Source organism: Rattus norvegicus, chromosome 9 (genome assembly GCF_036323735.1).
Source record: "Rattus norvegicus strain BN/NHsdMcwi chromosome 9, GRCr8, whole genome shotgun sequence".
NCBI classification, from domain to species: Eukaryota; Metazoa; Chordata; class Mammalia; order Rodentia; family Muridae; genus Rattus; species Rattus norvegicus.
In genome coordinates this window covers 72,450,269-72,471,650 of record NC_086027.1, presented here as the reverse complement: position 1 = coordinate 72,471,650, position 21,382 = coordinate 72,450,269, and the positions used below count along the sequence as shown (strand labels likewise).

The window sequence follows — 21,382 nt, the reverse complement described above, 5'->3', positions numbered from 1 at the left end:
CTCCTTAATCCTGCTTATGCTAACACTGGGGGATTAATGTTAAAGTTGCAGACCACTGAGGTTGTTAGGTCTTTTTAATCCTTTTGAGACACAGTCTTCCTTTCTTGACCCAGCTGGCCTAGAACTCATTATGTAGTACGAGCCAACCTAAAACTACTAGTAATCCTCCTGCCTCAACTTCCCAAATGCTGAGATTATAGGCATGAACTAACATGCCTGGCTCTGCTAAGATTTTATATCAGCACTTGAGTTTTGATATTTAGATGTTAAGAAGATGTTATGTCCTTACTATCTTTACCTAAACGAAACACCGAGGTTAAATTTTTCACATGAACAACACTTGCTGAACACTGAAATCGTTCACGTGACCTCTTTTGTGTCTTTTCTTCCGTTCTGGAAGAGCCAGCTTTAGCTAGCTAGTGAGTCTTATTTCTCTGCTTTCCTGTCCTGGTAGTGTTTGTCAACTTGACACAAACTAGACTCAGCTTGGAAAAGGGAAGGTTAGTTGAAAACTCGCGTCCATCAGATCAGCCACTGAGCAAGCCTGGGGAACATTTTCTCCACTAATGCATGATGAGAGAAGGCACTGCCGCTGTTGGTGGTGCCTCTCCTGGCAGGTGCTGCTCACTTGTATAAGAAAGCAGGCTGGCAGGGTAGGTGAAGGGGGTCCCCACCCACTCAGAGGAGAAGTGGAGGGGGAAGGAGGAAGGATTGTGGGAAGGGAGACCCCGATGGGGGCAGTGAGAGGGATGTAAAGTGAATAAGTAAAACAAAATTAAACAATTATAATATAGCTAGACAAAGAAAAACACAAATATTCAAACATACAAATATAAAATAAATACATGAAATTATAACTAAAAGAAAGAAACAAACAAAGCAATCAGGCAGGCTGAGCCCTTCTTGAGGAGCAAGCCATAAGCAGCACTCCTACGGGGTCTCTGCTTCAATTCCTGCCTCCAGGTTCCTGCAGTGAGTTTCTGCCTTAATTTTCCTCATGATGGAGTATAATATCCAAGTATAAATCAAATAAATCTTTTCCTCCCTAAAGTTGGTTTTTCCAATGCTTTTTATCAGAAAGCAAAGTAGGTCAATTCACATGTGGCCCTCAGGAGCTGAAGTTCTGAGTCACTGTGAATCTCAACCAGTAGCCGTGTGTATTAACTTTCAGACAGTGTTTGAAATTCGTTACCACGGTCCTGTCTACTACCAAAGAAACTCCTCCATGTTATCACTGACACCAAGTAACAGACTAAAAAACAAAAACAAAAAACCGAAAAACAACAACAAAAAGAAAACAATCAAGCAAATACACAAAACACTCAAAATTCCAACACGCCTGCTACTCTCACACGGTAAACCAGAAAGGAACAAAGTAAGCTATGCAATCATGCAAGCAGCCAGACAGTATCTATGATCACGGCACTCAACCCTGTCACATAGCTGCAACATCCCATATTTAACAGCCAAGGTCAATGAAAGGCACTCCGGTTTCCATGGCGATTTCCCACTTGGATATCTGTTTCATGATCTTCGAATCAGCAGCATTGTTTGAGGTATACCGGGAATTGAACCCAAAGTCTCTTGTGCCTGCTACCACTACACTACACCTACAGGCCTGTGCCTAACTCTTACACTCGCTCTTTCCTTTCACTCTTTGCTGGACTTTTCTTTCTCATTACTCCATGCTGTGTATCTCTGTCGCAGACTGAAAGAACAGAACCACGGAAAAGAAACTGTGTGTATCCATCAGACCAGAAGATGCCACTTACTTGTCCCCCAGATGTACTGGCATTGGTTGTCCCTTGTCTTGCACTCGCCATTGTAGCAGCGACCCTGAGAGAAAGAACACACGCATTGCAAGTCAAAGGGCTCCAGGGCCATTGTCCCCAGGATCTGACTACAAGGTCCTGCTCTGGTGGCCAAAAAGAAACAAAGTTACCAAAGAGGTAGAAGCTCCAGGACGCTGAAACGGAAAGCTCTGGCACAGTCACAGCATGTCTCCTTAGACACAAAATAATTCTTGAAACTTCAACTTTCATGTGAAACAAAAAACTGTACCATTTTACAAATGATACCAAAAGGACTTAGCTACTCTTATATGTGAATGTTGGGGGTATTAATACTGACTTGGGAAAAGGCTCATAAACTATTGTCTTTTTTTTAATTGAGTAGACAGGCTGAAATTATTTAAGGACGGTTACAACTGAGCAAATGAGACTCCTAGCTTCCTTAGCCACTGCATTCTTTCCCTTTCCCTTCAATCTGAACAATCTGTCACTGGTTAAACATATGTAACATTTGGAAGGAAGCAAAGCTGATGTAAACCAGCAGCCTCTGCAATTTACTTGGGTAAACTTTCTTTCCGAGTTACATTCATCAAAAGTAGGGAGGGGGAAATGACACTAATCCTTTCTAAATTACACTGAAATCTTATAGCCCAGCATACCTGATTTTGATTGCAGGCGTAGCCATCTTGTTTATGCAGATTCGGCGGGCACTGAAAAATATTATCTTTTTAGTTGACATACTGATGTATACAAAATAAATTCAGAAAGTGTGTTTAATGAAATAAAACAAGAGGGAAAGTAAATGTTCAATTAGGAACATTTAGAAAAACACATTTAATGCCATTAATGGATGATTTAATTTAATTCTATCATTAATGAATAAAGTCTAATGCAGCTAACTCTTCTCGTGTTTTTCTGTTTGCTTGGAGATGGGCTGGATAACAAATAATGTTCACTTGTCAAGTAGCTACAAGCAGAAGGGACTAAAATGGGCAGCGAGGAGAATGAATTGGCTTGCTGCGGGGGAGTGGACACATTAAGAACTAATTTGCAAGACCTTGCGTGGCTCCTTGTAAATGTCAAATCTGCATGTGACATTGTGACATGTGCCTATGGGACATTTTTGCAAAAGCAAAAGAAATGGTCTTGAAGCACAATGTAATCAGTGTAAGTGCAGTATCACTCTGACCTCTCAAAGCAGACTTGTTGCTAGAATAATCTGTGGAAGTAGAGCTTGTTGCTGCTGCCGCCGCCACCGCCGCTGCTGTTTTAGCAGCGTAGATGGTTATCTGTGGCACCATTTTAAAGTACACTTCATTTCCCCCAGAATAACTCCAGTTACACTTTTTAAACATTTAAGAGTTGGGGAAAGGTTGGGGACCACAAGGTCGAAAGCAATTATGAAAGAAAAATATCCATGGGAAATTCACCGAGGTCCCTCAGATTCCCCGTTTTCTCAGCAAATGTTTTTTCAACCCAACAACATCTCAGGTCCCAAACCAGAGCCTCATTCTTCATCGTCTGTGTCTCCTCTTTGTCTTTTTGTCCTCACACATGCCATCCAGTGTGACTGCAAATCCTCAAATTCACTTCAAAATGTCAACTCTTCTCCTCAGCTTCTACCGTTTAAATCCCAGGTCTAGGCTGCCAACATTATAACCGGGATTGTAATTTCTGACCCAAACTTCCCTGCTTCCACCCTGGTTCCTGTACTGTTCCCAGAGAGGTCCGTCAAACACGAACACCAGATCGCGTTGGTCCTCTGCCCAAAAATTCTGAACAGCCTTCCAAGTCACATGTGAGCTGCTTCTCCACCCACACCCATCATCTCCCTGGCCTCATTTCCAGCTCTCTTGGTGGCTGATGTGATTCCCTAAAAGATGCCAGGCACGCTGCCAGCCCACTGCTGCTTCCTGCGGCCTCATCCCATCTTCTCTATAGGGATTTTGCTCAACTCTCTCCCTCTCAAACCTTCTGTAACCATGTTCTTTAGAGAGGCAGCTCCCCCCACTCCAGCATCCTCTGTTCTCCATTTCTTACACTGTCCTTTTCCACCACACTTACAACCACCTGACAATCCATATATTTCCCTAGTTTGTTTGCCTCTGTCTCCACAATTACGTGAGCTCCAGGCAGGCAGGGTTTTCTGTTTGGCTTCCTGCTGCACAAAACAACACCAGGATGTGGTGGGTGTTCAATTACTACTAGCTGACTCAGAAAATGAATGGATCACCCATACTGGTAAAATGAAGTTATTTTATGCTGCACGAAGACCGCTTATTGAGCTCATCACAAGAAAGACGAAGGATACATGCGGCTTTCCTCAGGAGCAGCGACACACTACAAGATGCAGCAAGAAAATGTCCCTTCTGCATCTTCCTAAAGGCTGGAGCCCCTTTCAGATTCACCGCAGCCTTTCACTACCTGGTCCTGTGTATCCCGGGGATGCAACAACTGACAGCAAACAAACCACACAGAAGAGATCCCCGCGGCCTCGTCCATCTTTCTGGAGTCCCTCGGAATGCAGTCATTATCTCATTAATCAACTATCATAAATTATTCACTTACCCTAAAACCAGTACAACCAGAGTAAACAGAAATGGGGGTGGGGCGCTCCTAGAAGAAGCAAGTCACTTTGTGATGTCTTGAGAAGAGGAAAAAAGGGAGAACGCTTCTCTCTCTCTCTCTCTCTCTCTCTCTCTCTCTCTCTCTCTCTCTCTGTCACACACACACACACACACACACACACAGCCCTCATTATAAACTGTCACAGGTACATGTGCCTTGCTTTCTAATCAATCTGGCTTTAGCTTAGCCTAAGAAAAGCCAGTTGTTAGACAGATGTGGCCGTGCACACCTGCTGTGCTGATCTGAATGTGAATGTCCCCTGTGGGCGCATATATTTGAATACTTTGGTCCCCAGTCGGTAAACCTATTCAGGCCTTTTATAAGTTGTTTGAGTTAGAGCATTTGTCACAGCTATGGAAAAGAAATGGAGACACTTGGAATCCTAACAGTCGGGAGGCTGTGGTGGAAGGGTTATAGCCAGGCTGGGCTGCAGAGTAAGACCATGCCTCAAAAACAGACAGACCGACAGACAGATAGATAGATAGATAGATAGATAGACAGACAGACAGACAGACAGACAGACAGACAGACAGACAGACAGACAAATGAGTCCAGTTGCTGATCTCTGAAATGTTTAACTGGGAAATCACCCAGAGGTTCTTAACATCCTCTAAGGATATTCAGAACAGGAACGAGTCTGGGCATTCTCTGTGAAGCAATGCTCCAGAATTTCTGAACCCGCTGCTCCCGGGTTCACCAGGGATGCTGTGCAGGAAGATTCAGCTGAAGCAGTTTCAGTGGTGCCTATCTGAAGTTGTGGAATCCCTCATTAATTTCTAGAGCTCACAGAGGCCATTATCACAGCTTTCAAATATCTTTACTATGTCACCTCACTGTTTGCTATGGATTTCTTTCAGTTGCTTGAGTATTGATTAGTCTGTCATAAACTGTGCAATGAAAAAAAAAATCCAACATGGCTCTAAATGAGATGTCTCCATCAAATCCATCCCCTCAGAGCTCAGGGAACCCTGTGGAAGAGGAGGTGAAAGAGACAGCGGTGAGGGTTGGGGGAGACAGAAGCACCAAACGACACCAGGAGAACAGGACCCTGTATGACAACTGAACAAAGCTCACATGAGCTCAGAGACTGGAGCCTCGACTGCAGGGTCTGGAGGGGTCTGCAGCAGAGCCTCTGTGGAAACGCTATCGCTTTCACCGCACAAGACCCCGAATGTGTGAGTGAGTGATTCTCGTCCCTTCTCTCAGGGCTCTTTTATTTTCCTGTTGGCTTATCTTGCCCAACTTCAATCTGATGGTTTTTGTTTCATCTTACTATATTTTATTTTGTTGTGTTTAAAAAAGAAAAAGAAGTTCAGAGATATCGGAACTTTTATATGAGAATACTAATATCAAAATTAATTAAAACATGAAATAAAAATAAGATAGCATCCTATTCTAATGTGCCACTGAGTGTGCCACAAAACAATTTTCACCAAAGACACATGGCGTAAAAAGAAAAACAATTGCATTTCTTAGACAATAAAATAGGTTAAGGAAAGAGCCCCATAACTAAATTTTACTTTTCTCTATCTCTCCCTCTCTCTGTCTCTGTCTCTGTTTTTCTCTCTCCCTCCCTCTCTCTCTCTTTATATATATATATACATATATATAGATCATATATAGTATATATACATATATAGTATGTGAGTGCATGTGCGTGTGAGTGGTGTATGTGGGTATATATGTATGTATACACTGGTATGATCCATGTGTGCCTATGGATATCAGATATTGCTTATCTTCTTTTTACTCTCCATACCTCTGTTTTGAGACAGGTCTCTCACTGAACCAGAAATCACCAATCAGCTAGACTAATTGCCCAGGGATTCTCCTGTCTCAGCCTCCCACGCTTACATTACAGACGTGTGCTGCCACCACATCTGGCTTTCATGGGGATGTTGGGGATCCAAACTCAGGTCCTAAGTCTCTCGTAGCAAGCACTGTATCCACTTAGCTTTCTCTCCAGTCTCAATATTCCTACTTTAAAGGACTTATTTCCACCAGACTACAAAGCAATTCAGGAATTAAAATTTGAAATAAAACCTATTATTTCTAAAAAAAAAAAAAGAGGCGGAATATGAGAGCCAAGAACATATATTGCAGTTATAAAAAAAAATACTATCCTATAAAAGTAACAGTCAAATGGTATATCAGAATTGTTACACTTGTGAAAGACAGACTCCACAACTCTTGTACTCTGTCATTACACTGTACAGAAAAATTACAGAGGAGTCTGTTTACATACTTAACTATGAGGAACACATGTGCAAGAGTGACACGCATATAAATAAAGGCAGGATGTATTTCCATGTGCTAGATCATTAACAAAGCCATGGAGAAGAACACAAAGACCTTTCTAAAGGTTAATTAACGTCTTTTCTTTCTCTCCTCTCGTGTTCCCTTCCAGCAACTCAGTACAATGCCAAGCACTCTGCTCTCGCATTACTGTACTGACTGGTGAAGAATAATTAGGTATCCTGAGCCGGAAAGTCTAGTGTGGGTGGGAAGCAAGCACTGTCCACTGCTTCTTCAGGCTGTCTCCTGTGGAGGGGCTTGCCTTGGCAAGGAAGCCAAGTTGCAATCAATTGTAACTGCTACAGTTTTAGCCAGGATCTCTTAGGAGGCAAACATGGCCCTTGTATTAAGTTAAGCTGGTCAGTTTCGGTTTTATTGCATGACCTTTTGCCTTGAAACTGCACCATGTTCATCGTGACCCCAGTGGACAGCAGTCTACCTTGCGATTGGCAACTCCAATCCTGGGAATGTAGCCTACAGAGATAACCCTGCAGGAGAGATATTCCTCCAAACGCATGAAAGTCTTTAGTTCTATAATGATAAAACAATGAAAAGTTACTGAAATCTAATGGGTGATCTCTGGGTAAAAGTCCACTGATGATTTTGCATCATACCACCATAAAACAAGATATTAGCACAGGAAAATCTTCTAAAGACACAGCGGAAAGAAAGAAAAAGTCAAATGAAATCCCAATCCTTACCATGGCATACAGGTCCCCCTGCCAGAACCCTGACACCCTTTGAAACTTTTCTACTGTCCTCCATTCCACATCCTGAAGAAACCGTGCCTCTACCCTTGCTGTTTATAAACTAACTCCTTCCATAGCTACTATCCCAATCTAATATCCCACCATACTCTTCTTTCCACAGGACCTTACTTTATCATATGCAGTATGATATATGATATATACTTATATTTATACAGATACATACATACTTATGTGTATGTGTGGATATATACATATATATATTTATATATACACACATACATATTTTTATATCGTGTATATAAATACATATTTTATATAGTATATATAAATACATATTTATATATATTTAACTTATTTGTCTCTCTACACACAACAGAACCTAGGTTTCACTAAAGGAAGAATTCCACAGTCGTTCACGTCGACATCCGGGCATTTACAGCAGCACTTGGCAAGTCACTCAACAGATGTTCATTTGAGTGGCAAATAGGGCCGTAAAATAACATGTTATAAATAAAAGGCACAAAAATTATACAAATAGGGAGTCAAGAAGTCAGTATTAATTACAGCATTATAATCATTTTAATGGACCAAAATCATGCCAAAGCACCTAGGTGAGAAGCAGACCTCTGCATGGGGACAGCGGCAGTGGCAGAGACAGAATGGTGGCCTTCGGCTCCCAGCCACAGTGCTTCTGCTTGCTCCCAGTCTCCTACATCAGCTGCCTTCCAAAATTTGTTTTTTAAAAAATTGTTCGAAATGTTTGAAAACAGCATGCAAAATGTGAGAACCAAAGGAGCCAAACTTATGAATTGAGGATAAATTATCTAAAGATATTTATGAAAGGGGGATTTAGAAAAAAAGAGAAAGATGAAAATCCCAAAATACAACACCAAACTTCCTTAAATATTAGTTTGGTAGAGAGCTAGAATATCTAGGAAACAAATCTAGAATAATGAAACCAAAACAGGTCTGCAATCGCAGTCTTCATTGACGGATTTAAAACATGTCTTGCACAATATAAAAGATAAAACGTGGTTTTCCAGACCTGGCCAGAGTCTCCGGTGCAGTACTCCGTTATATCACAGCTGTTCACGGCATCCCGACATTCGTACCCTCGTGACTGAAACTATAAATCAAAGCACAGCATTAGGAGGTAGCATTCACTGTATTCAACAAAGCTGCCATTCCTGTGTCCACCAACAAAGTCTGTGCTTTATCACAGTCCTCACCCACCCACTCCACAATGTGTAAAACCTTTGCAGGCTAGAAATGAGGCTCAGAAGCTCACCCTACACTGAGGTGAGCATCAAACAGGCGCTAAGTGTGCAGACTGTAAAATCCACTGTCTCCACACACTGAGGTACGAAAATGATGTGATGAGATTTATGTAAAGAAGAAACACTCGTTTAGCTTAACACGAAGGAACAAAAATTGTCATTAAACATTTAAGACCTCTCTGAAGGACAAATTTTATATATGTTTATATACATACATACGTGTGTGTGTCCAATTATAGCTAATTTGTCCATTAGATTGAGTATTAATCTTGCTTTAGATAAATACACACAACAGAATCACAATGAATTCATATAAATCACCTTTAGAGACACCCATGACTGCCTATGATGAACAAAACATTTGGTTTGTCTGGCACAGGATGGGCAAAGTATGAAGTCTCATTAGCCTCAGGCAATTTATCATTTGGTAGGCAATATAAAGCGAGCACAAATTAAGCTGAAATCTCTTAAAATATCATGATGTAGAATCTCCCTTGATATTGAAAAATGCAATAAAATCATGTAGTTTTTATAGTTATTCAAAATGTCATGGATCTGACATGAGAAAAAGGGATATTAAAATGACTTTTGTAAAAGAACTGTCAGTCACTGAAAGTAGAAGACCCTACACACACACACACACACACACACACTCACACACACACACACATGCACACACACACACATGTACACATGTGACCATATGTAAGTATTTCCTCACCTGGCTTTCTTGACTTTATAAGATTCAAAAAAGGCCGAGTGGAAGATATAAGCACTAGTTTTTAATACTATATACCTAAAACAAATTAGGGTAAGTTTTTTTAAAAAATGAATGTTGCCAATAGGTTGTGCAATTTAAAAGACCAACAGAATTGTTCCTCTTCTGTCCTATGATATTATCTGTTCGTCTGTTGATAGGGTAACTTGTTTAGTTTGGAGGCTGTAGGGGTGGATACACCCTCTAGAGGAAGCCTGGGAGGATAGGAAAGTAGATGGGGAATAACAGAAGAGACACTTGCTGTGGTCCACAGAAGCTTGATAAAATGACCAGTATCGCTGAGCTAACATGCATAAATGTGTCTCCAGTCACTCAAAAGCTCAACAGACATACTGAGACGCTTGGCTAACTTGTCAAGGAACAGGAAGAAAGATGAGACTTCCAGGGGACTCACAAGACACGAGGTGTTGTTACAACAGGGGCCGTCACTGCAGTGGGCCCCGTTGGAGAGAGAGCATTTCTTACAGCAAACTCCGTAGCATTCCTAGAGAAAACAGTCCTTTGAGTAAACCAGGAACACACCACTGCCTGTCCCATATTCCCTCCATGTGCAGTTTATGCATCAGATGACAAGAGTTCTATAAACAGTACGTTAACATTTTAGAGAAATCAATCACTTTAAATGGTAACAGACTCCTGCCACGTTTTTCAGCAGAGTGATCTCCCAAGAGTATGATTATTCATTAACGGGCACCCTATACGTGCCTCGGTGACCATATCATGTTCTTAATACCCAGGTTTTGTTTCATAAAGGAAAAGGAAATAAATGCAGCACGGGAAAATGCTCATGATTCTGTACAAGGTGCCTGAGATGGATATGAGCTCTGAATTAACTTTTTAAAGGTCAGGAATTTGATTAGAACAATCCATTAAGCTTTTCAACACAGCCGCAACAACAACATGACTAATCCTTACGTGTCTGAGCTGGGACAAAGCATTGATCATAGCAGTCAGAAAAAAAAAAAAAAACAAAACGAAGGCAGTGACCCTACAATGAATGATACCTGCTCCTCTACGGTTGTTCTTCTTAGCTCAGAGCTGAACCGAGCTAAGAGTAGAGACAGTTTCTTATACCTACCACATGGAAACCACAATCGCATTCCTCCCCGGCTTCCACATATCCGTTTCCACATTCCGTGGGCTCAAACAGCTGAAAGAAATTGGAGAAAGCAAAGAAACGCATTTGAATTTATTGTAGAAAATCCACACAGCAAGCTGGCCATAAACACTGTACCATATGATTCTTCTAGGATTTAGTATTACCTTATATTCATTTTTACTTATGCGTTCTGTGTACAGCTATGTAAGTGTCTGCACACATGCATGTGGGTAGCTGCAGAGGGCAGAAAAGAACATTGGATCGCCTGGAGCCAGAGTTACAAATGGTTATAGGCTGCCTAGTGTCAGTGCAGAGAACCAAACTCCAGTCTTCTGAAAAGACAGCAAGTTCTCTTAACCGCTGAGCCACCCTTCCAGCCTCTCATTTACTACTATGCATTTTACACATGCTATATACATAATAAGCGAAATGCTATTTGCTTATTAATAACACTCGTAAAATTATGTTAGAAAAAAGGTGGTCTCTCTGGGGATTTCCTTGGTGGGGTCTTGAGAGACAACCTCTAGCATCAGTGACTATAAAGCTAATCTGTCAAGAGAAATAGATCACTTTTCGCTTTCCGTGTTTTCTAATGGAGCTAAGATGTATTCCTGATAAGACTCATAGATATCTAATTTGCTGACTTGACTAAAGGCAGCCAAGAAGACATTCAAACTGTCAGAAAGATAAATATGTTCAGTCAAAACCAAATGTGAGATGTACAACTAAGGAAATGCCAATAAGCTTAGAACAATGTTGTCAGAGATTCGAATCCATCACACTCGTTAAAAAGAAATCTGCAATGTCTGGCTCAAAGTCCCATCACTGCATTTCTTGAATTATCTGTGAGTAGACATACAATTAATTCAGTAACTTATACATTTCAATAAATTAACTATGTGCAAGTACCCAATCTCTTAATACCCAATTTAGTTTCATAAAGAAAAAAAATAAGTATGTTAAGTTAACGTATAGACAGACGTGTGAACCAATAAAAATCTCTCAGTTGTTGCTGGACTCATAGCAGAGGAAGTTTCTAGAATATTCCCCCCAGTGGTGCCATGAACTTGTTTCTGGATAAAAAATATTTTACTCATGGCAAACGTGTCTATATCCTATTGGCTGGAACAGGATCTCCCTGGTATGATCATCACTTCTGGGTGTATGTGGTAAGAGGAGGGGAGTCTGGAACAGTACCCCTCAACACAAATGCTCAGAGCCATGAACATGAGGGAAAGAGCTCGCCCCCAGCAGCCACGTGCACTCATCTTCCACTGAGTCTACACAAGGAAGACCTGGTTCTACTACTTCCAGGAAGGAACTATTATAAGAAGTAAGGAAATGTTCCAGCCGAGTTGGTAGTCAGCAGTGCTAATCTCTGAGCTACTTTGATTGGCAGGCAGGACAGTGGAAAAATGACCAATGCTTGGTACCAGGCTTCCCATCCTTTAGTTCTTGGGTTCTTCCCCCTTCCTGAAACTGGTCACTATCTCAAACCAGATGTACATCACAGCAGCTGGGAAGATTTCTGAAGCAGAGGAAAATACGCATATAAACTGAAAATAACAAGCAACACATGCCTATGCATCTATTCACTGACTAAGACACGAGGGATAAAAACTTAGTTCTTTGGCATATACATACAAACTACTCTACTGGGATTCACTACTGGATTCTTTTTTGATCATTGTAATTTGTAGTTTAAAAGGAGAAATTATCCTACATCTAACTTCTGAAATTGAATATGTAAACATAGTGTTTTTTTGTGTGTGTGTGTGTGAAATTCCCAGGTTACCGGGATAATTTTCTTCCTGCTTCCAGGAAATCTGAGAAATGTAACAATGGATCTTTGTGTATATCCCAGAGACCTTAACCTCTCCAAACAAGCTGGAGTTGTCTCCTCAAGCACAGTGCTTACAACTAGCTGCCAGCTGCAAGGCTAGGTAACACTAGCCATGCACCGTGTAATTCAAAACTGCCAGAAGTTCACAGGAGTTCATTACAGACCTCACTCATGACCTCACTCATTTCAGATGCCTCGAAGGCTCCTGCTTTCTCTGCCCAGCGGTCACTGCCAGGAAAGACCAGCAGCCTATTTTAATGGTGCAAAGTCACTTTGAAAAACTCAGTTCTCTTGAGATTTACAGAGCTTTCGCTCTACTGAGATTTCTCAGGGATGTCAGGTTCCAAGCTTCCATTCCGACACCAGCTGTAGCACTCTTTTGTGAGTATGGAATAAATTAGTCTATCCGTTGTTTGCCTTGGTGACTGATTTTTTTTAAAGAGAAGGTCAACACAATATTGCCACTCTTTAAATTTGCAGAGTATCGAACATTTTCTATACAAATGAACTCTATCTGACACGTGAGGTGTTATTCTAATAGTGCCAGTTCTGTCTTTCCACTGCTGGCCTGCTTCATTTCCAAGCGTGCTCCTATAAAGACACAGAGCCTTCTGCAAAAGCATCAGCCTGTCAGCTTGAGAATGCTGCCTCTGCTGAACTTTAGGAAGGTCTGATGATTGGTTGTGCTCCATGTCAAGGGGACTGGAGCACATCTTATAATCAAACAATTTCATGCTTCTACAGCAAGAAATAAATATTTATATCATGAGGGCCAAATGAAGATTTTCAAAATCTTGTTTTACTGTCAAATATGTTTTCTGAAAACTCCTAAAAACCTCTTCTGGAAATGTATAATTTTCTTCATATTTGTGCCTGAGGAATTGCAATTTTGTTTATACATACTCCTATGAACCACTAATGGCAGCGTGGGCTTCCAGGGGAAGGGAAGTATGTAGTAGAAATACTTGAGGTATTTATGGAACCTGCAAATGTTAGACCAAGACCGCTTTTTGCTTGGCTGACGTCAGTAATGCTTTCTGCCTGGGACCAGATCACCCCAGAAAGTGGAGGAGTTAGAGCTGGACAGTAGTGACACTCTCAGGAGAAGAAAACTAAGTCTCCAGAAGGAATGTCAAGGTTAAATGAGATTGTTAGCAAAAATTCTTTCCATTCTGACTCCCTACGTCTTAGCAGAAAGGTGAAAACACCAACATAAAATTCTGGAGAATTTTTGCATTTTGGGTTACTGCAAGCGAGCACTGAACACTGACCCCCCAATCTGATCTTTGCTCAGTCTTGAGCACGCAGAGGCTCTCCATAACTGAACCCTGATCAGTCACGTTTAGTGGCTCCTACCTGAACTTACAGCGTCTGGGAAGCTGGGAAAGGGAGATTGCTTGTAGCACCGCATTAAACGGTGTGACAGAAGACCTGCTTTCCGAGAAGTCTCTGATGTTTGGCTCATTCTTACTACTGGAAAATTAAGTCACTAACCTTAGTCGGCCTATTGAAAAGACACGCTCCGCCTCCTCTCTGTAAAAAGTCTCTGTACTCCAAAATGCTGCACTTTGAGAACTTTCGAGAGTGGGACACCCTGAAGAAACAAGGAACCAATTATGTAGAGAATTTCACAAAAGCAATCATCAGAGAAGAAAATAAAAAACGACCAAAAGTTCATTCTGGATATAGAAGGATCAATACAAATACTTAGCAATATTTGTATTGGGTGCAAATGGCTACATTTATGGGGTGGAGTACATAGAAGAGAGGAAAATAAAAACCATCACAGGACTAGGAGCTTGGTCACTCCCAAGCTACCAACCATCCTGACAGAAACACTGCGCTTGGAAGGCTTATTACAAGATCTTAATCAAGGCTAGGTATTAAAGTTTGATTATTTTTATTTATTATGTCTCAGTAGAGGCAACCTTACTTTCTCTTACTCTGTTCTGAAGAAAGGGGTCCAGCAGCCTACTAGATCTTGTTTTTCAGAGAAGAGTCTAGAAGGTCAATTTATTACAGACAGTGTTACCCAGGCTTCAACAATTCACAATGTAAGTAAATGAATAAACCCTGAAGGATGCGTGGGATCATGCCGGATCATACGTGCATATGTAATTAGTGTGTATGCCCACAGCGAAAAAGAATTAAGGAATGCTCCCGTGAGCAATGACTTTTTATTCTTCATTTCAAATACAATTATTGAGCAATATTCATGATTTAGCATGAATAAAAAATGAACCTCTCTGTGATTTATTCAATCAAATTAAGACCCCTATGCCGGCACACGGGGGAATAGCATACACACGTCAAGGTTAAGCTAAATCATACACACTGGTTCCTTGGGAATGTCTGTAATAGACCATTCTAGGATATAATAGAATAGTTTTATGTATGAGGTACATGTAGAATTAAAACTCACCTCTACTGACAGTAATATCTTACAAGAAGTATACCAAATACATCTCTGAGAAAATAGACATTAACTTCAAATAGTTTATTACATCCTATGAGTATTCAATCCAAAACTCACTTAGAAATTGACAGTATAAAAGGCAATAGTATCACCATACAAAAGTAATATATAAATGGCACTCTGCTATGGCTTAGTAGTAAGCCTGCATCATCATAAAGGACTCAACTCTGGAGCACAAACAATGTGGCCAGGAAAGGCAAGCATTTAGACTGCATTTCTAGGAATGCTCTCTGGCGTCACAGGGGGTAACAACTAACTGCACAAACTTCCTCTTCTCCATGGAAGAAGAAACAAAGGTCCCCAGGGAAGGAGATGGTTTCATTGACGTCAGTGCAGAACAATGGTTAAGACCAGAAATTCTCAGTGTGCAGCTCTCTGGCCTGAGCTAAGACAGTAAGAAAGAAAACTCTCACCATGACTACAAGTGGGTTGTAGCCTAGGATGCCTACTGGCAATGGCCTACGTAGTGTAGGAATCTCGTGGACATAACAGTGGTACCAGGATTCAGGCCTCTAGTGCTATGGAACAGCTGGGCTGGCTGCACAAGTGCCCACCAAGGAAAGACAAGTGAAGTAATGTTGACTGTCTACCACTCGGCTACTCTTTTGTTTAGGCACTAGAACTCTGAATTAATTAAAAAAAAAAAGCTCTGTTGACGCTACAGACAGTATACTACAAATTTATTACCATAAATGTGTATTTATAAGTTCCTAAAAATGTAAATGGATGACTGAATTGATTTTCACTGGCTGCTTCAGGTAGACCATCTGCTTTTATTCTAAATATATTAAAAGATTAATGCCTCCACTAAATGCAGAAGCTTTTAGTCATGTGATTCCTGTAAGGGTTAATAAACAGAAGTAGCTAATACATTTCACTTTTCTCCCCAACCTTAGATTAAAAATTAAAACACAAAGTGAATTAGCACTGTCAGTTTTAAAATATCAGACAATTAATTATTGAATTTATACTAAGTGCCTAGCCTAAAAGACCAGTACCTGAGAGACTGTATCTCTAATGATTATATATGCGGCAATTTTTACAACGGGCATACATCACATGCGAGAGTGATGCAGACTTACCCTGTTTCTTCCATGATGCAGCCGCCCCAGGACTCTATGCATTCACATTCTAGCCCAATGAAACGAGAACAACAAAGGAGGAAGGGAGACAAAGTCACAGCTTCAGTTTGCACGAGCTCCTGAAAAACTTCCTCAATACAGAGTATCAAGACCCCTCTATTTCGTTTAGGTCAATGGGTCCTTATGCCTGGAGAATAGATTGCTTCCTGAGGGGGAAAAAAATTAAACCTTGGGCCTCTCTTCATTTTTTTTACTCAGATACCTCGATTAGATTTCCAAAACCCAATGTTTAGTTAGTGGTACCATTCATTGGCTAGAAACAAAAGGCTGAATTCTAGTCTACGTTTTAATCTAGGATAGAGTCCTATAGAGAAGATACTCAGCTTTTGGGGCAGGGGGTGTGGTGGGGGTGTCTGCTTTAAAATGGAAGTGGTGTCTCTCTATTTCCCAGCATGGCTTTAGGGTTCACAGATAGGTGGCATTCCCAGATGATTTGTATGAATACCACACAATGTCACCAAAGTCCTTCAGACACAGGGCAGCTAAAGAATGAAATTCAATTTGCTGGAGTCAGTGCCAGGATCAGCCAGAGACTTGGACCAATCTCATTCTATCCTACTGCACCATTCAATCCAATAACATCTCAGCTGACCCCAGCACTGGCCTCCAGGACTCTCAACTAAGTCATGGAAGCCAATGTTCTCCTTCCTGATTCTGAGCTATCTGGGTCAGCTTCTGAAACTTTAAAGTGGGGTGGCCGCTTCCTTGAGAAAGCAAATAGTCTGAGCAAGGTCTTAGTAAATGGAAGTTGATAGAGATTAGTGGAGGGTGGCTGGGGGCTTGTCATGATGGTGTGGATTTGGTCACTAATGAACCAGAAGGGGACTCAGGAGCGTGGATACGGGTGTTGTTCTACTTCTCCACAGTACTGCATGTCAATCACACGGAGGACAGCATGCGAGATAATGCATTTTTCTTTTCTTCTCTGGGAAAGCCTGGGTGGGAAGAGAGGCTTTATACTCCTAGCTCTCACACTGATAATGAGAGGGTGAGCATTTCAGCAATTTTCTCATTAAATGAACAATGGATGAACATGCTGCTCTCTTTCTCCATAAGGTCCCATTGTGATGCTTTGCCTTATACTACAAAATGTACCAAGATTATATTTGACTACCGTGCTCACACAAGGGGGACTGTAATTTGGGTCAGACTTTATCCTGACTTTAAAAGAAATGAGATATGGACTTTACCCTGATTTTAAAAGGAACCAGATATTTCCATGGGCTTCTAAATGTCTGATGGTCCCTCAGTACTCAATCCACTTGAAAAGTTAGTCCTTCTTCTTCTCATCAAATCAACTAGAACACAGTTCCTTGTCTTACTTTGGTGCTGCATGGGTCAGGGGCCATAAATGAGCTTCCCCCCTGGACCTACCTCTGCACCAGAGGACAACTGTGTCCCACTCCCACACATCCCAAGCTTAAAGGGACAGTGGCAGACTTTGTCTAGGGGAGACGGGGGCTCACCTTCTGGATGTGATCGTATCAGTGTGGTTAGCATTTAAATATGAGCTCCTTGTGTACTGTAGATCTCGTTCCCAGTGCACTGCATCTGTGATAAACTCTCCACAGAGCTGTATCTGGCATTCTGTGTCTATGCTCAAATGGCTAAATCAGGGAACATATCAGTATCACTGTCACCCCACCTCACCTCAACGTTCTCCATGTAAGAAAGAGCTGACCGGGTCTGAGCTTATGGATTCTGAAAGAGAAATGTCTTCCCCTCAATTGCCTAATACTGATCTTAAGATGGTCAAGATTATTTTTTAAGGCATGAGATATCCACTGTGATTAAACCACAGTGACACAGAAATAAAGCATCCTCAGTGATTGGGCGTGCATTATACACACAGAACATCGGGGGACTGGAGTAAGAGGTCAGTGTACATACTTGGCTTCCTGCTCGAAGGTTCCCACTGGATTCCAAGGTTTTGAGCCAGGCTCTGCGATAACACTTGTGCCACTGCCATTGGAAGACCGTACTGGTTTTTCAGAGTTGAAAACGTGTGTGAAAAATTTGAGAGAGTTCAACAAAACCAGTTATTACTCCTTCATTGGTATCAATATCATTTCAAGTCCCTAAGTAGAGCCTTACAATGTCTAAAGATGGCGTGGTCTCTTTAAATCATTCTCTCTTGAGACTGTGCAGCCCCTCAAGCATCTTTCAGAACAGGAAGTTTTCACGTGGAAACAGGAAATCAAAGTGACCAAGACTGTGCTCCAACTCAACATATTCAAATATGCCAAGAAAGGTCTCCTATTGAACAAGTAAGACCGCCTAATAAGACCTATTGCAGTGCTCCCAGAATTCTGATATAGTTGGCTAGGCTTTGGAGTTCTTCTTTCAATTAAAACTTTTCATGATAAAGGTACCCAAACAATGATTCTATAAAAACACTTGTTTTAATTCATACCAAGCAAAGGTGGAAAAATATGAAAATGAAATTTTATATAGAGACAAGACGTAATCTGTAAATTTTTTTATATAAATGAGCTAATTCTAGTATATGTAGGAAAGCGTTCAAAAACTTAAAAAGAAAAAAGGAGTTACAAGAAAAAAGATTGGTAAGTTTATAAACACTTAACATCTCAGCTATAGACCTAAAAATCTCTGAGCCGATTTTCAGGTAGTAAGAGTGCAAAACTACCATGGTGTTATCCATAGCTGTCAGTGTGAACTTGGGGAGTCACTCTGGGCCCCATTTACTGATCTAAGCCACTCACTACATCCTCAATGTCATCACTGAAGATGTGTGTGAGAAGGGTTTATACACAGAGGCCTAATGAAGAATGAAGTCAGTTGCAAAGACAGAACTCTAGGTACAGAAACTATGAAACTTACCTCATTCACACCAACCCCTTTTACGCGGGAACACACACCTCCGAAGTAACTCAGACTGCTTCTCTTATAATGGAATGTCACACGCCTTAAGAAAACAAGATAGTGTCAGAAAACCAAATAAACACTCCTGAAACATATGAATTCTCCCTTGCCAGACACCCTAAGAGCCACTCCTAACAGGAAATTAAAAAAACAAACCTGTATTTAAATAGATTTCCATCTATGCTGTTATAAACACATTGACTCTTTTTCTACTAAAGAATATCTATGGCTGATTATTATAAATTGATAAAGGCTGAAAGAGGAGGTGGGTAAAGTGTAGAGGTGAGACAGAAAGAAGGAGTGTATTGGCTTGGTTTGACTGCAGGACAAAACCACAGTGGGAGATGTGAAACCGGCCATGAGGGGGAAAGAGGAAGAGTGGAAAGAGAGAATGACCATCTACCTTAGTGACAGAAAGAAACACACCTGCATTCAATGGTTGTCTAAAAAGGTGCTTTTCTAGACTTCCTATGGCTAGGTGTGGTCATGTGACAATGATCTAGCCAACTGGTGCAAAGCAAATGAACTCAAGCTTTCAAGAAACCTGTTCTACAGATGTTGACCATACAGAAGGAGCGCCCTCTTGCCTTTCTCCAAGGCTGCTGCCTGTAGGGAAGGCAACAGTACCAGGGGCACCTTGGGTTGTGATTTGACCTTAAGGATAGCTCTGTGCTTGGACAGAGGAGCCAGAGGCCCTGGAACCACAGCATCCTACCCCTGGAATTCTACCGCTATGACCAGAGAATGGTATCAACAGCAACTCTGCTCCCTAGTGTGTAAGCTAACTGATACGATCATCGTGGAAGAAAGATAAATGTCAAGCCAAAACCGCAATAAGAGCCTGAAGGAACACGTACGAGATAAGGTGGACCGCGTCTGCATGCTGTTTGATACGTTGCCGGTACTTGGAGAACTCATGAAGCATCTGCACGGGGTTGATGGTGATGTCAATTTGATCCTTCTCGGTCCAGGTCTCTACAGCCACCAGGACAACCCTGGTGTTGAGCTGTTCCTTGTAAATCTGGGGGTATACAACAGGACAGGTGCAGGAGGAAAACACTGGGTCAAACATGCACAATCAGTGAGTCAGTCAGCGGAAGGGAGGTGGGGGAGGGGAGAGAACATGGGGTCAGAATTAGCTAATCATACAGAATCTACTTCTCCTTTCTCTTTTCCAAGAGCCAAATTAAAGAAGAAAAAAAACACACAACTCTGTATTCTCTGTTCTCCTTAAAGATTATTTCCACCCCCATCTCAGCATTTTCAGTGGCCCGGCACATTATGAGAATGTGGGGATGTCAAGGTTCTCAAGTCAGGACCTGCACTGTCAACAGGGTTCAGCAAAATAACCTTTCCAAACCCCACAGGAGACAACAAGCCGGAGCCTGACACAGAGACTCTAAGTGTAATATAGCCTGCAGGCTTGGGACAGTTCATCAAACAGGACAGCTGCCTTGCTACAGAATATAATAACTCTCAGAGAGAATCACAGAGCTGAGGCCAAGTGCGGGGGCTGGGGGGACAGATCTGAGTCACCAATCTCACTCTCACTTCAGAGTGACATCACTCACACATATCTTGTTATTCTGTTCTCGCTACTTTGGGCCAAATAAATAACTCACAGAATCAAGCAACTTCAACGAGAGCTGCCAAGTTGCCTCACTTTTAAACTATGGAAACCAATGAACGGTCTTTGAAGACAGTCGATAAAGAAATTAGCATCAAATTGAAGCCATAATGGCTTCCCACAAAAAAAAAAAAAAAAGTTAAGTGTAAATATATTTCTGCAATGGACGATCAGCTCCAGGATTTTATAAATATAACATAAACTAAAAATTAAATTTTGCAAAGTATGATTTTATTCAATCATGCAAAAGGATGACTAACACAGAGACGCTGCCTGATAAATTGCTTTTGCATGAGAGAAGATGTGTTTAAGATTCTCTTTTCCATAGCCAGTTACAGCTTCCCTGTGAGCAGATTGACAAGAGCTGAAATTAAAGGAAAGTAATAAGGCAGATGTAAGCCAGTCTCAGGGGTTCAGCCTTAATTTTATATTACATATTCTATGCACATCAACTCATATTACAATTTTGTCAGCTGTGCCTATGAGGCACATAACATATGCTAGGTGCACAGAATATGTTATGAATATTTACATGACGGGTGGTTTGGGGCTGTTTAAAAGGCAGATCCTCAGAGTGAGTAGCGTTTAGATGCTTGGCAATTTATAAAAAAAAAAAAAAAAAAAGATTTTTTTTCACAGTTAAGAGGGACCATACAATAAACACAAGATTTAAAAAAAATATTTAGCTTAACAAAGTAGCACTTAACATTAGAATATATAAATTAATTTATGCAACTCAAATTGAATTATTTATTGGAATATAATGTATGAAATTCAGCCCTGGGTGGTTGCTAACCAAGGCAGGAAATCTAAACGACCATTCTTTGGAACTTA

At 41.1% G+C, this 21,382-nt stretch overlaps 1 protein-coding gene across 2 annotated transcripts in view; it reads right to left on the bottom strand.

Moving 5' to 3' along the window:
- Nucleotides 1-21,382, bottom strand: part of Adam23 (ADAM metallopeptidase domain 23) — a 147,067-nt gene that overhangs the window by 31,895 nt on the left and 93,790 nt on the right. For both annotated transcript variants that reach the window (NM_001029899.2, NM_001393708.1), the window contains 10 exon segments: nt 1,773-1,836; nt 2,450-2,500; nt 8,469-8,549; nt 9,873-9,962; nt 10,557-10,628; nt 13,915-14,014; nt 15,979-16,027; nt 17,929-18,019; nt 18,880-18,964; nt 19,779-19,942. In NM_001029899.2, coding sequence (NP_001025070.2) covers nt 1,773-1,836; nt 2,450-2,500; nt 8,469-8,549; nt 9,873-9,962; nt 10,557-10,628; nt 13,915-14,014; nt 15,979-16,027; nt 17,929-18,019; nt 18,880-18,964; nt 19,779-19,942 — 847 coding nt within the window.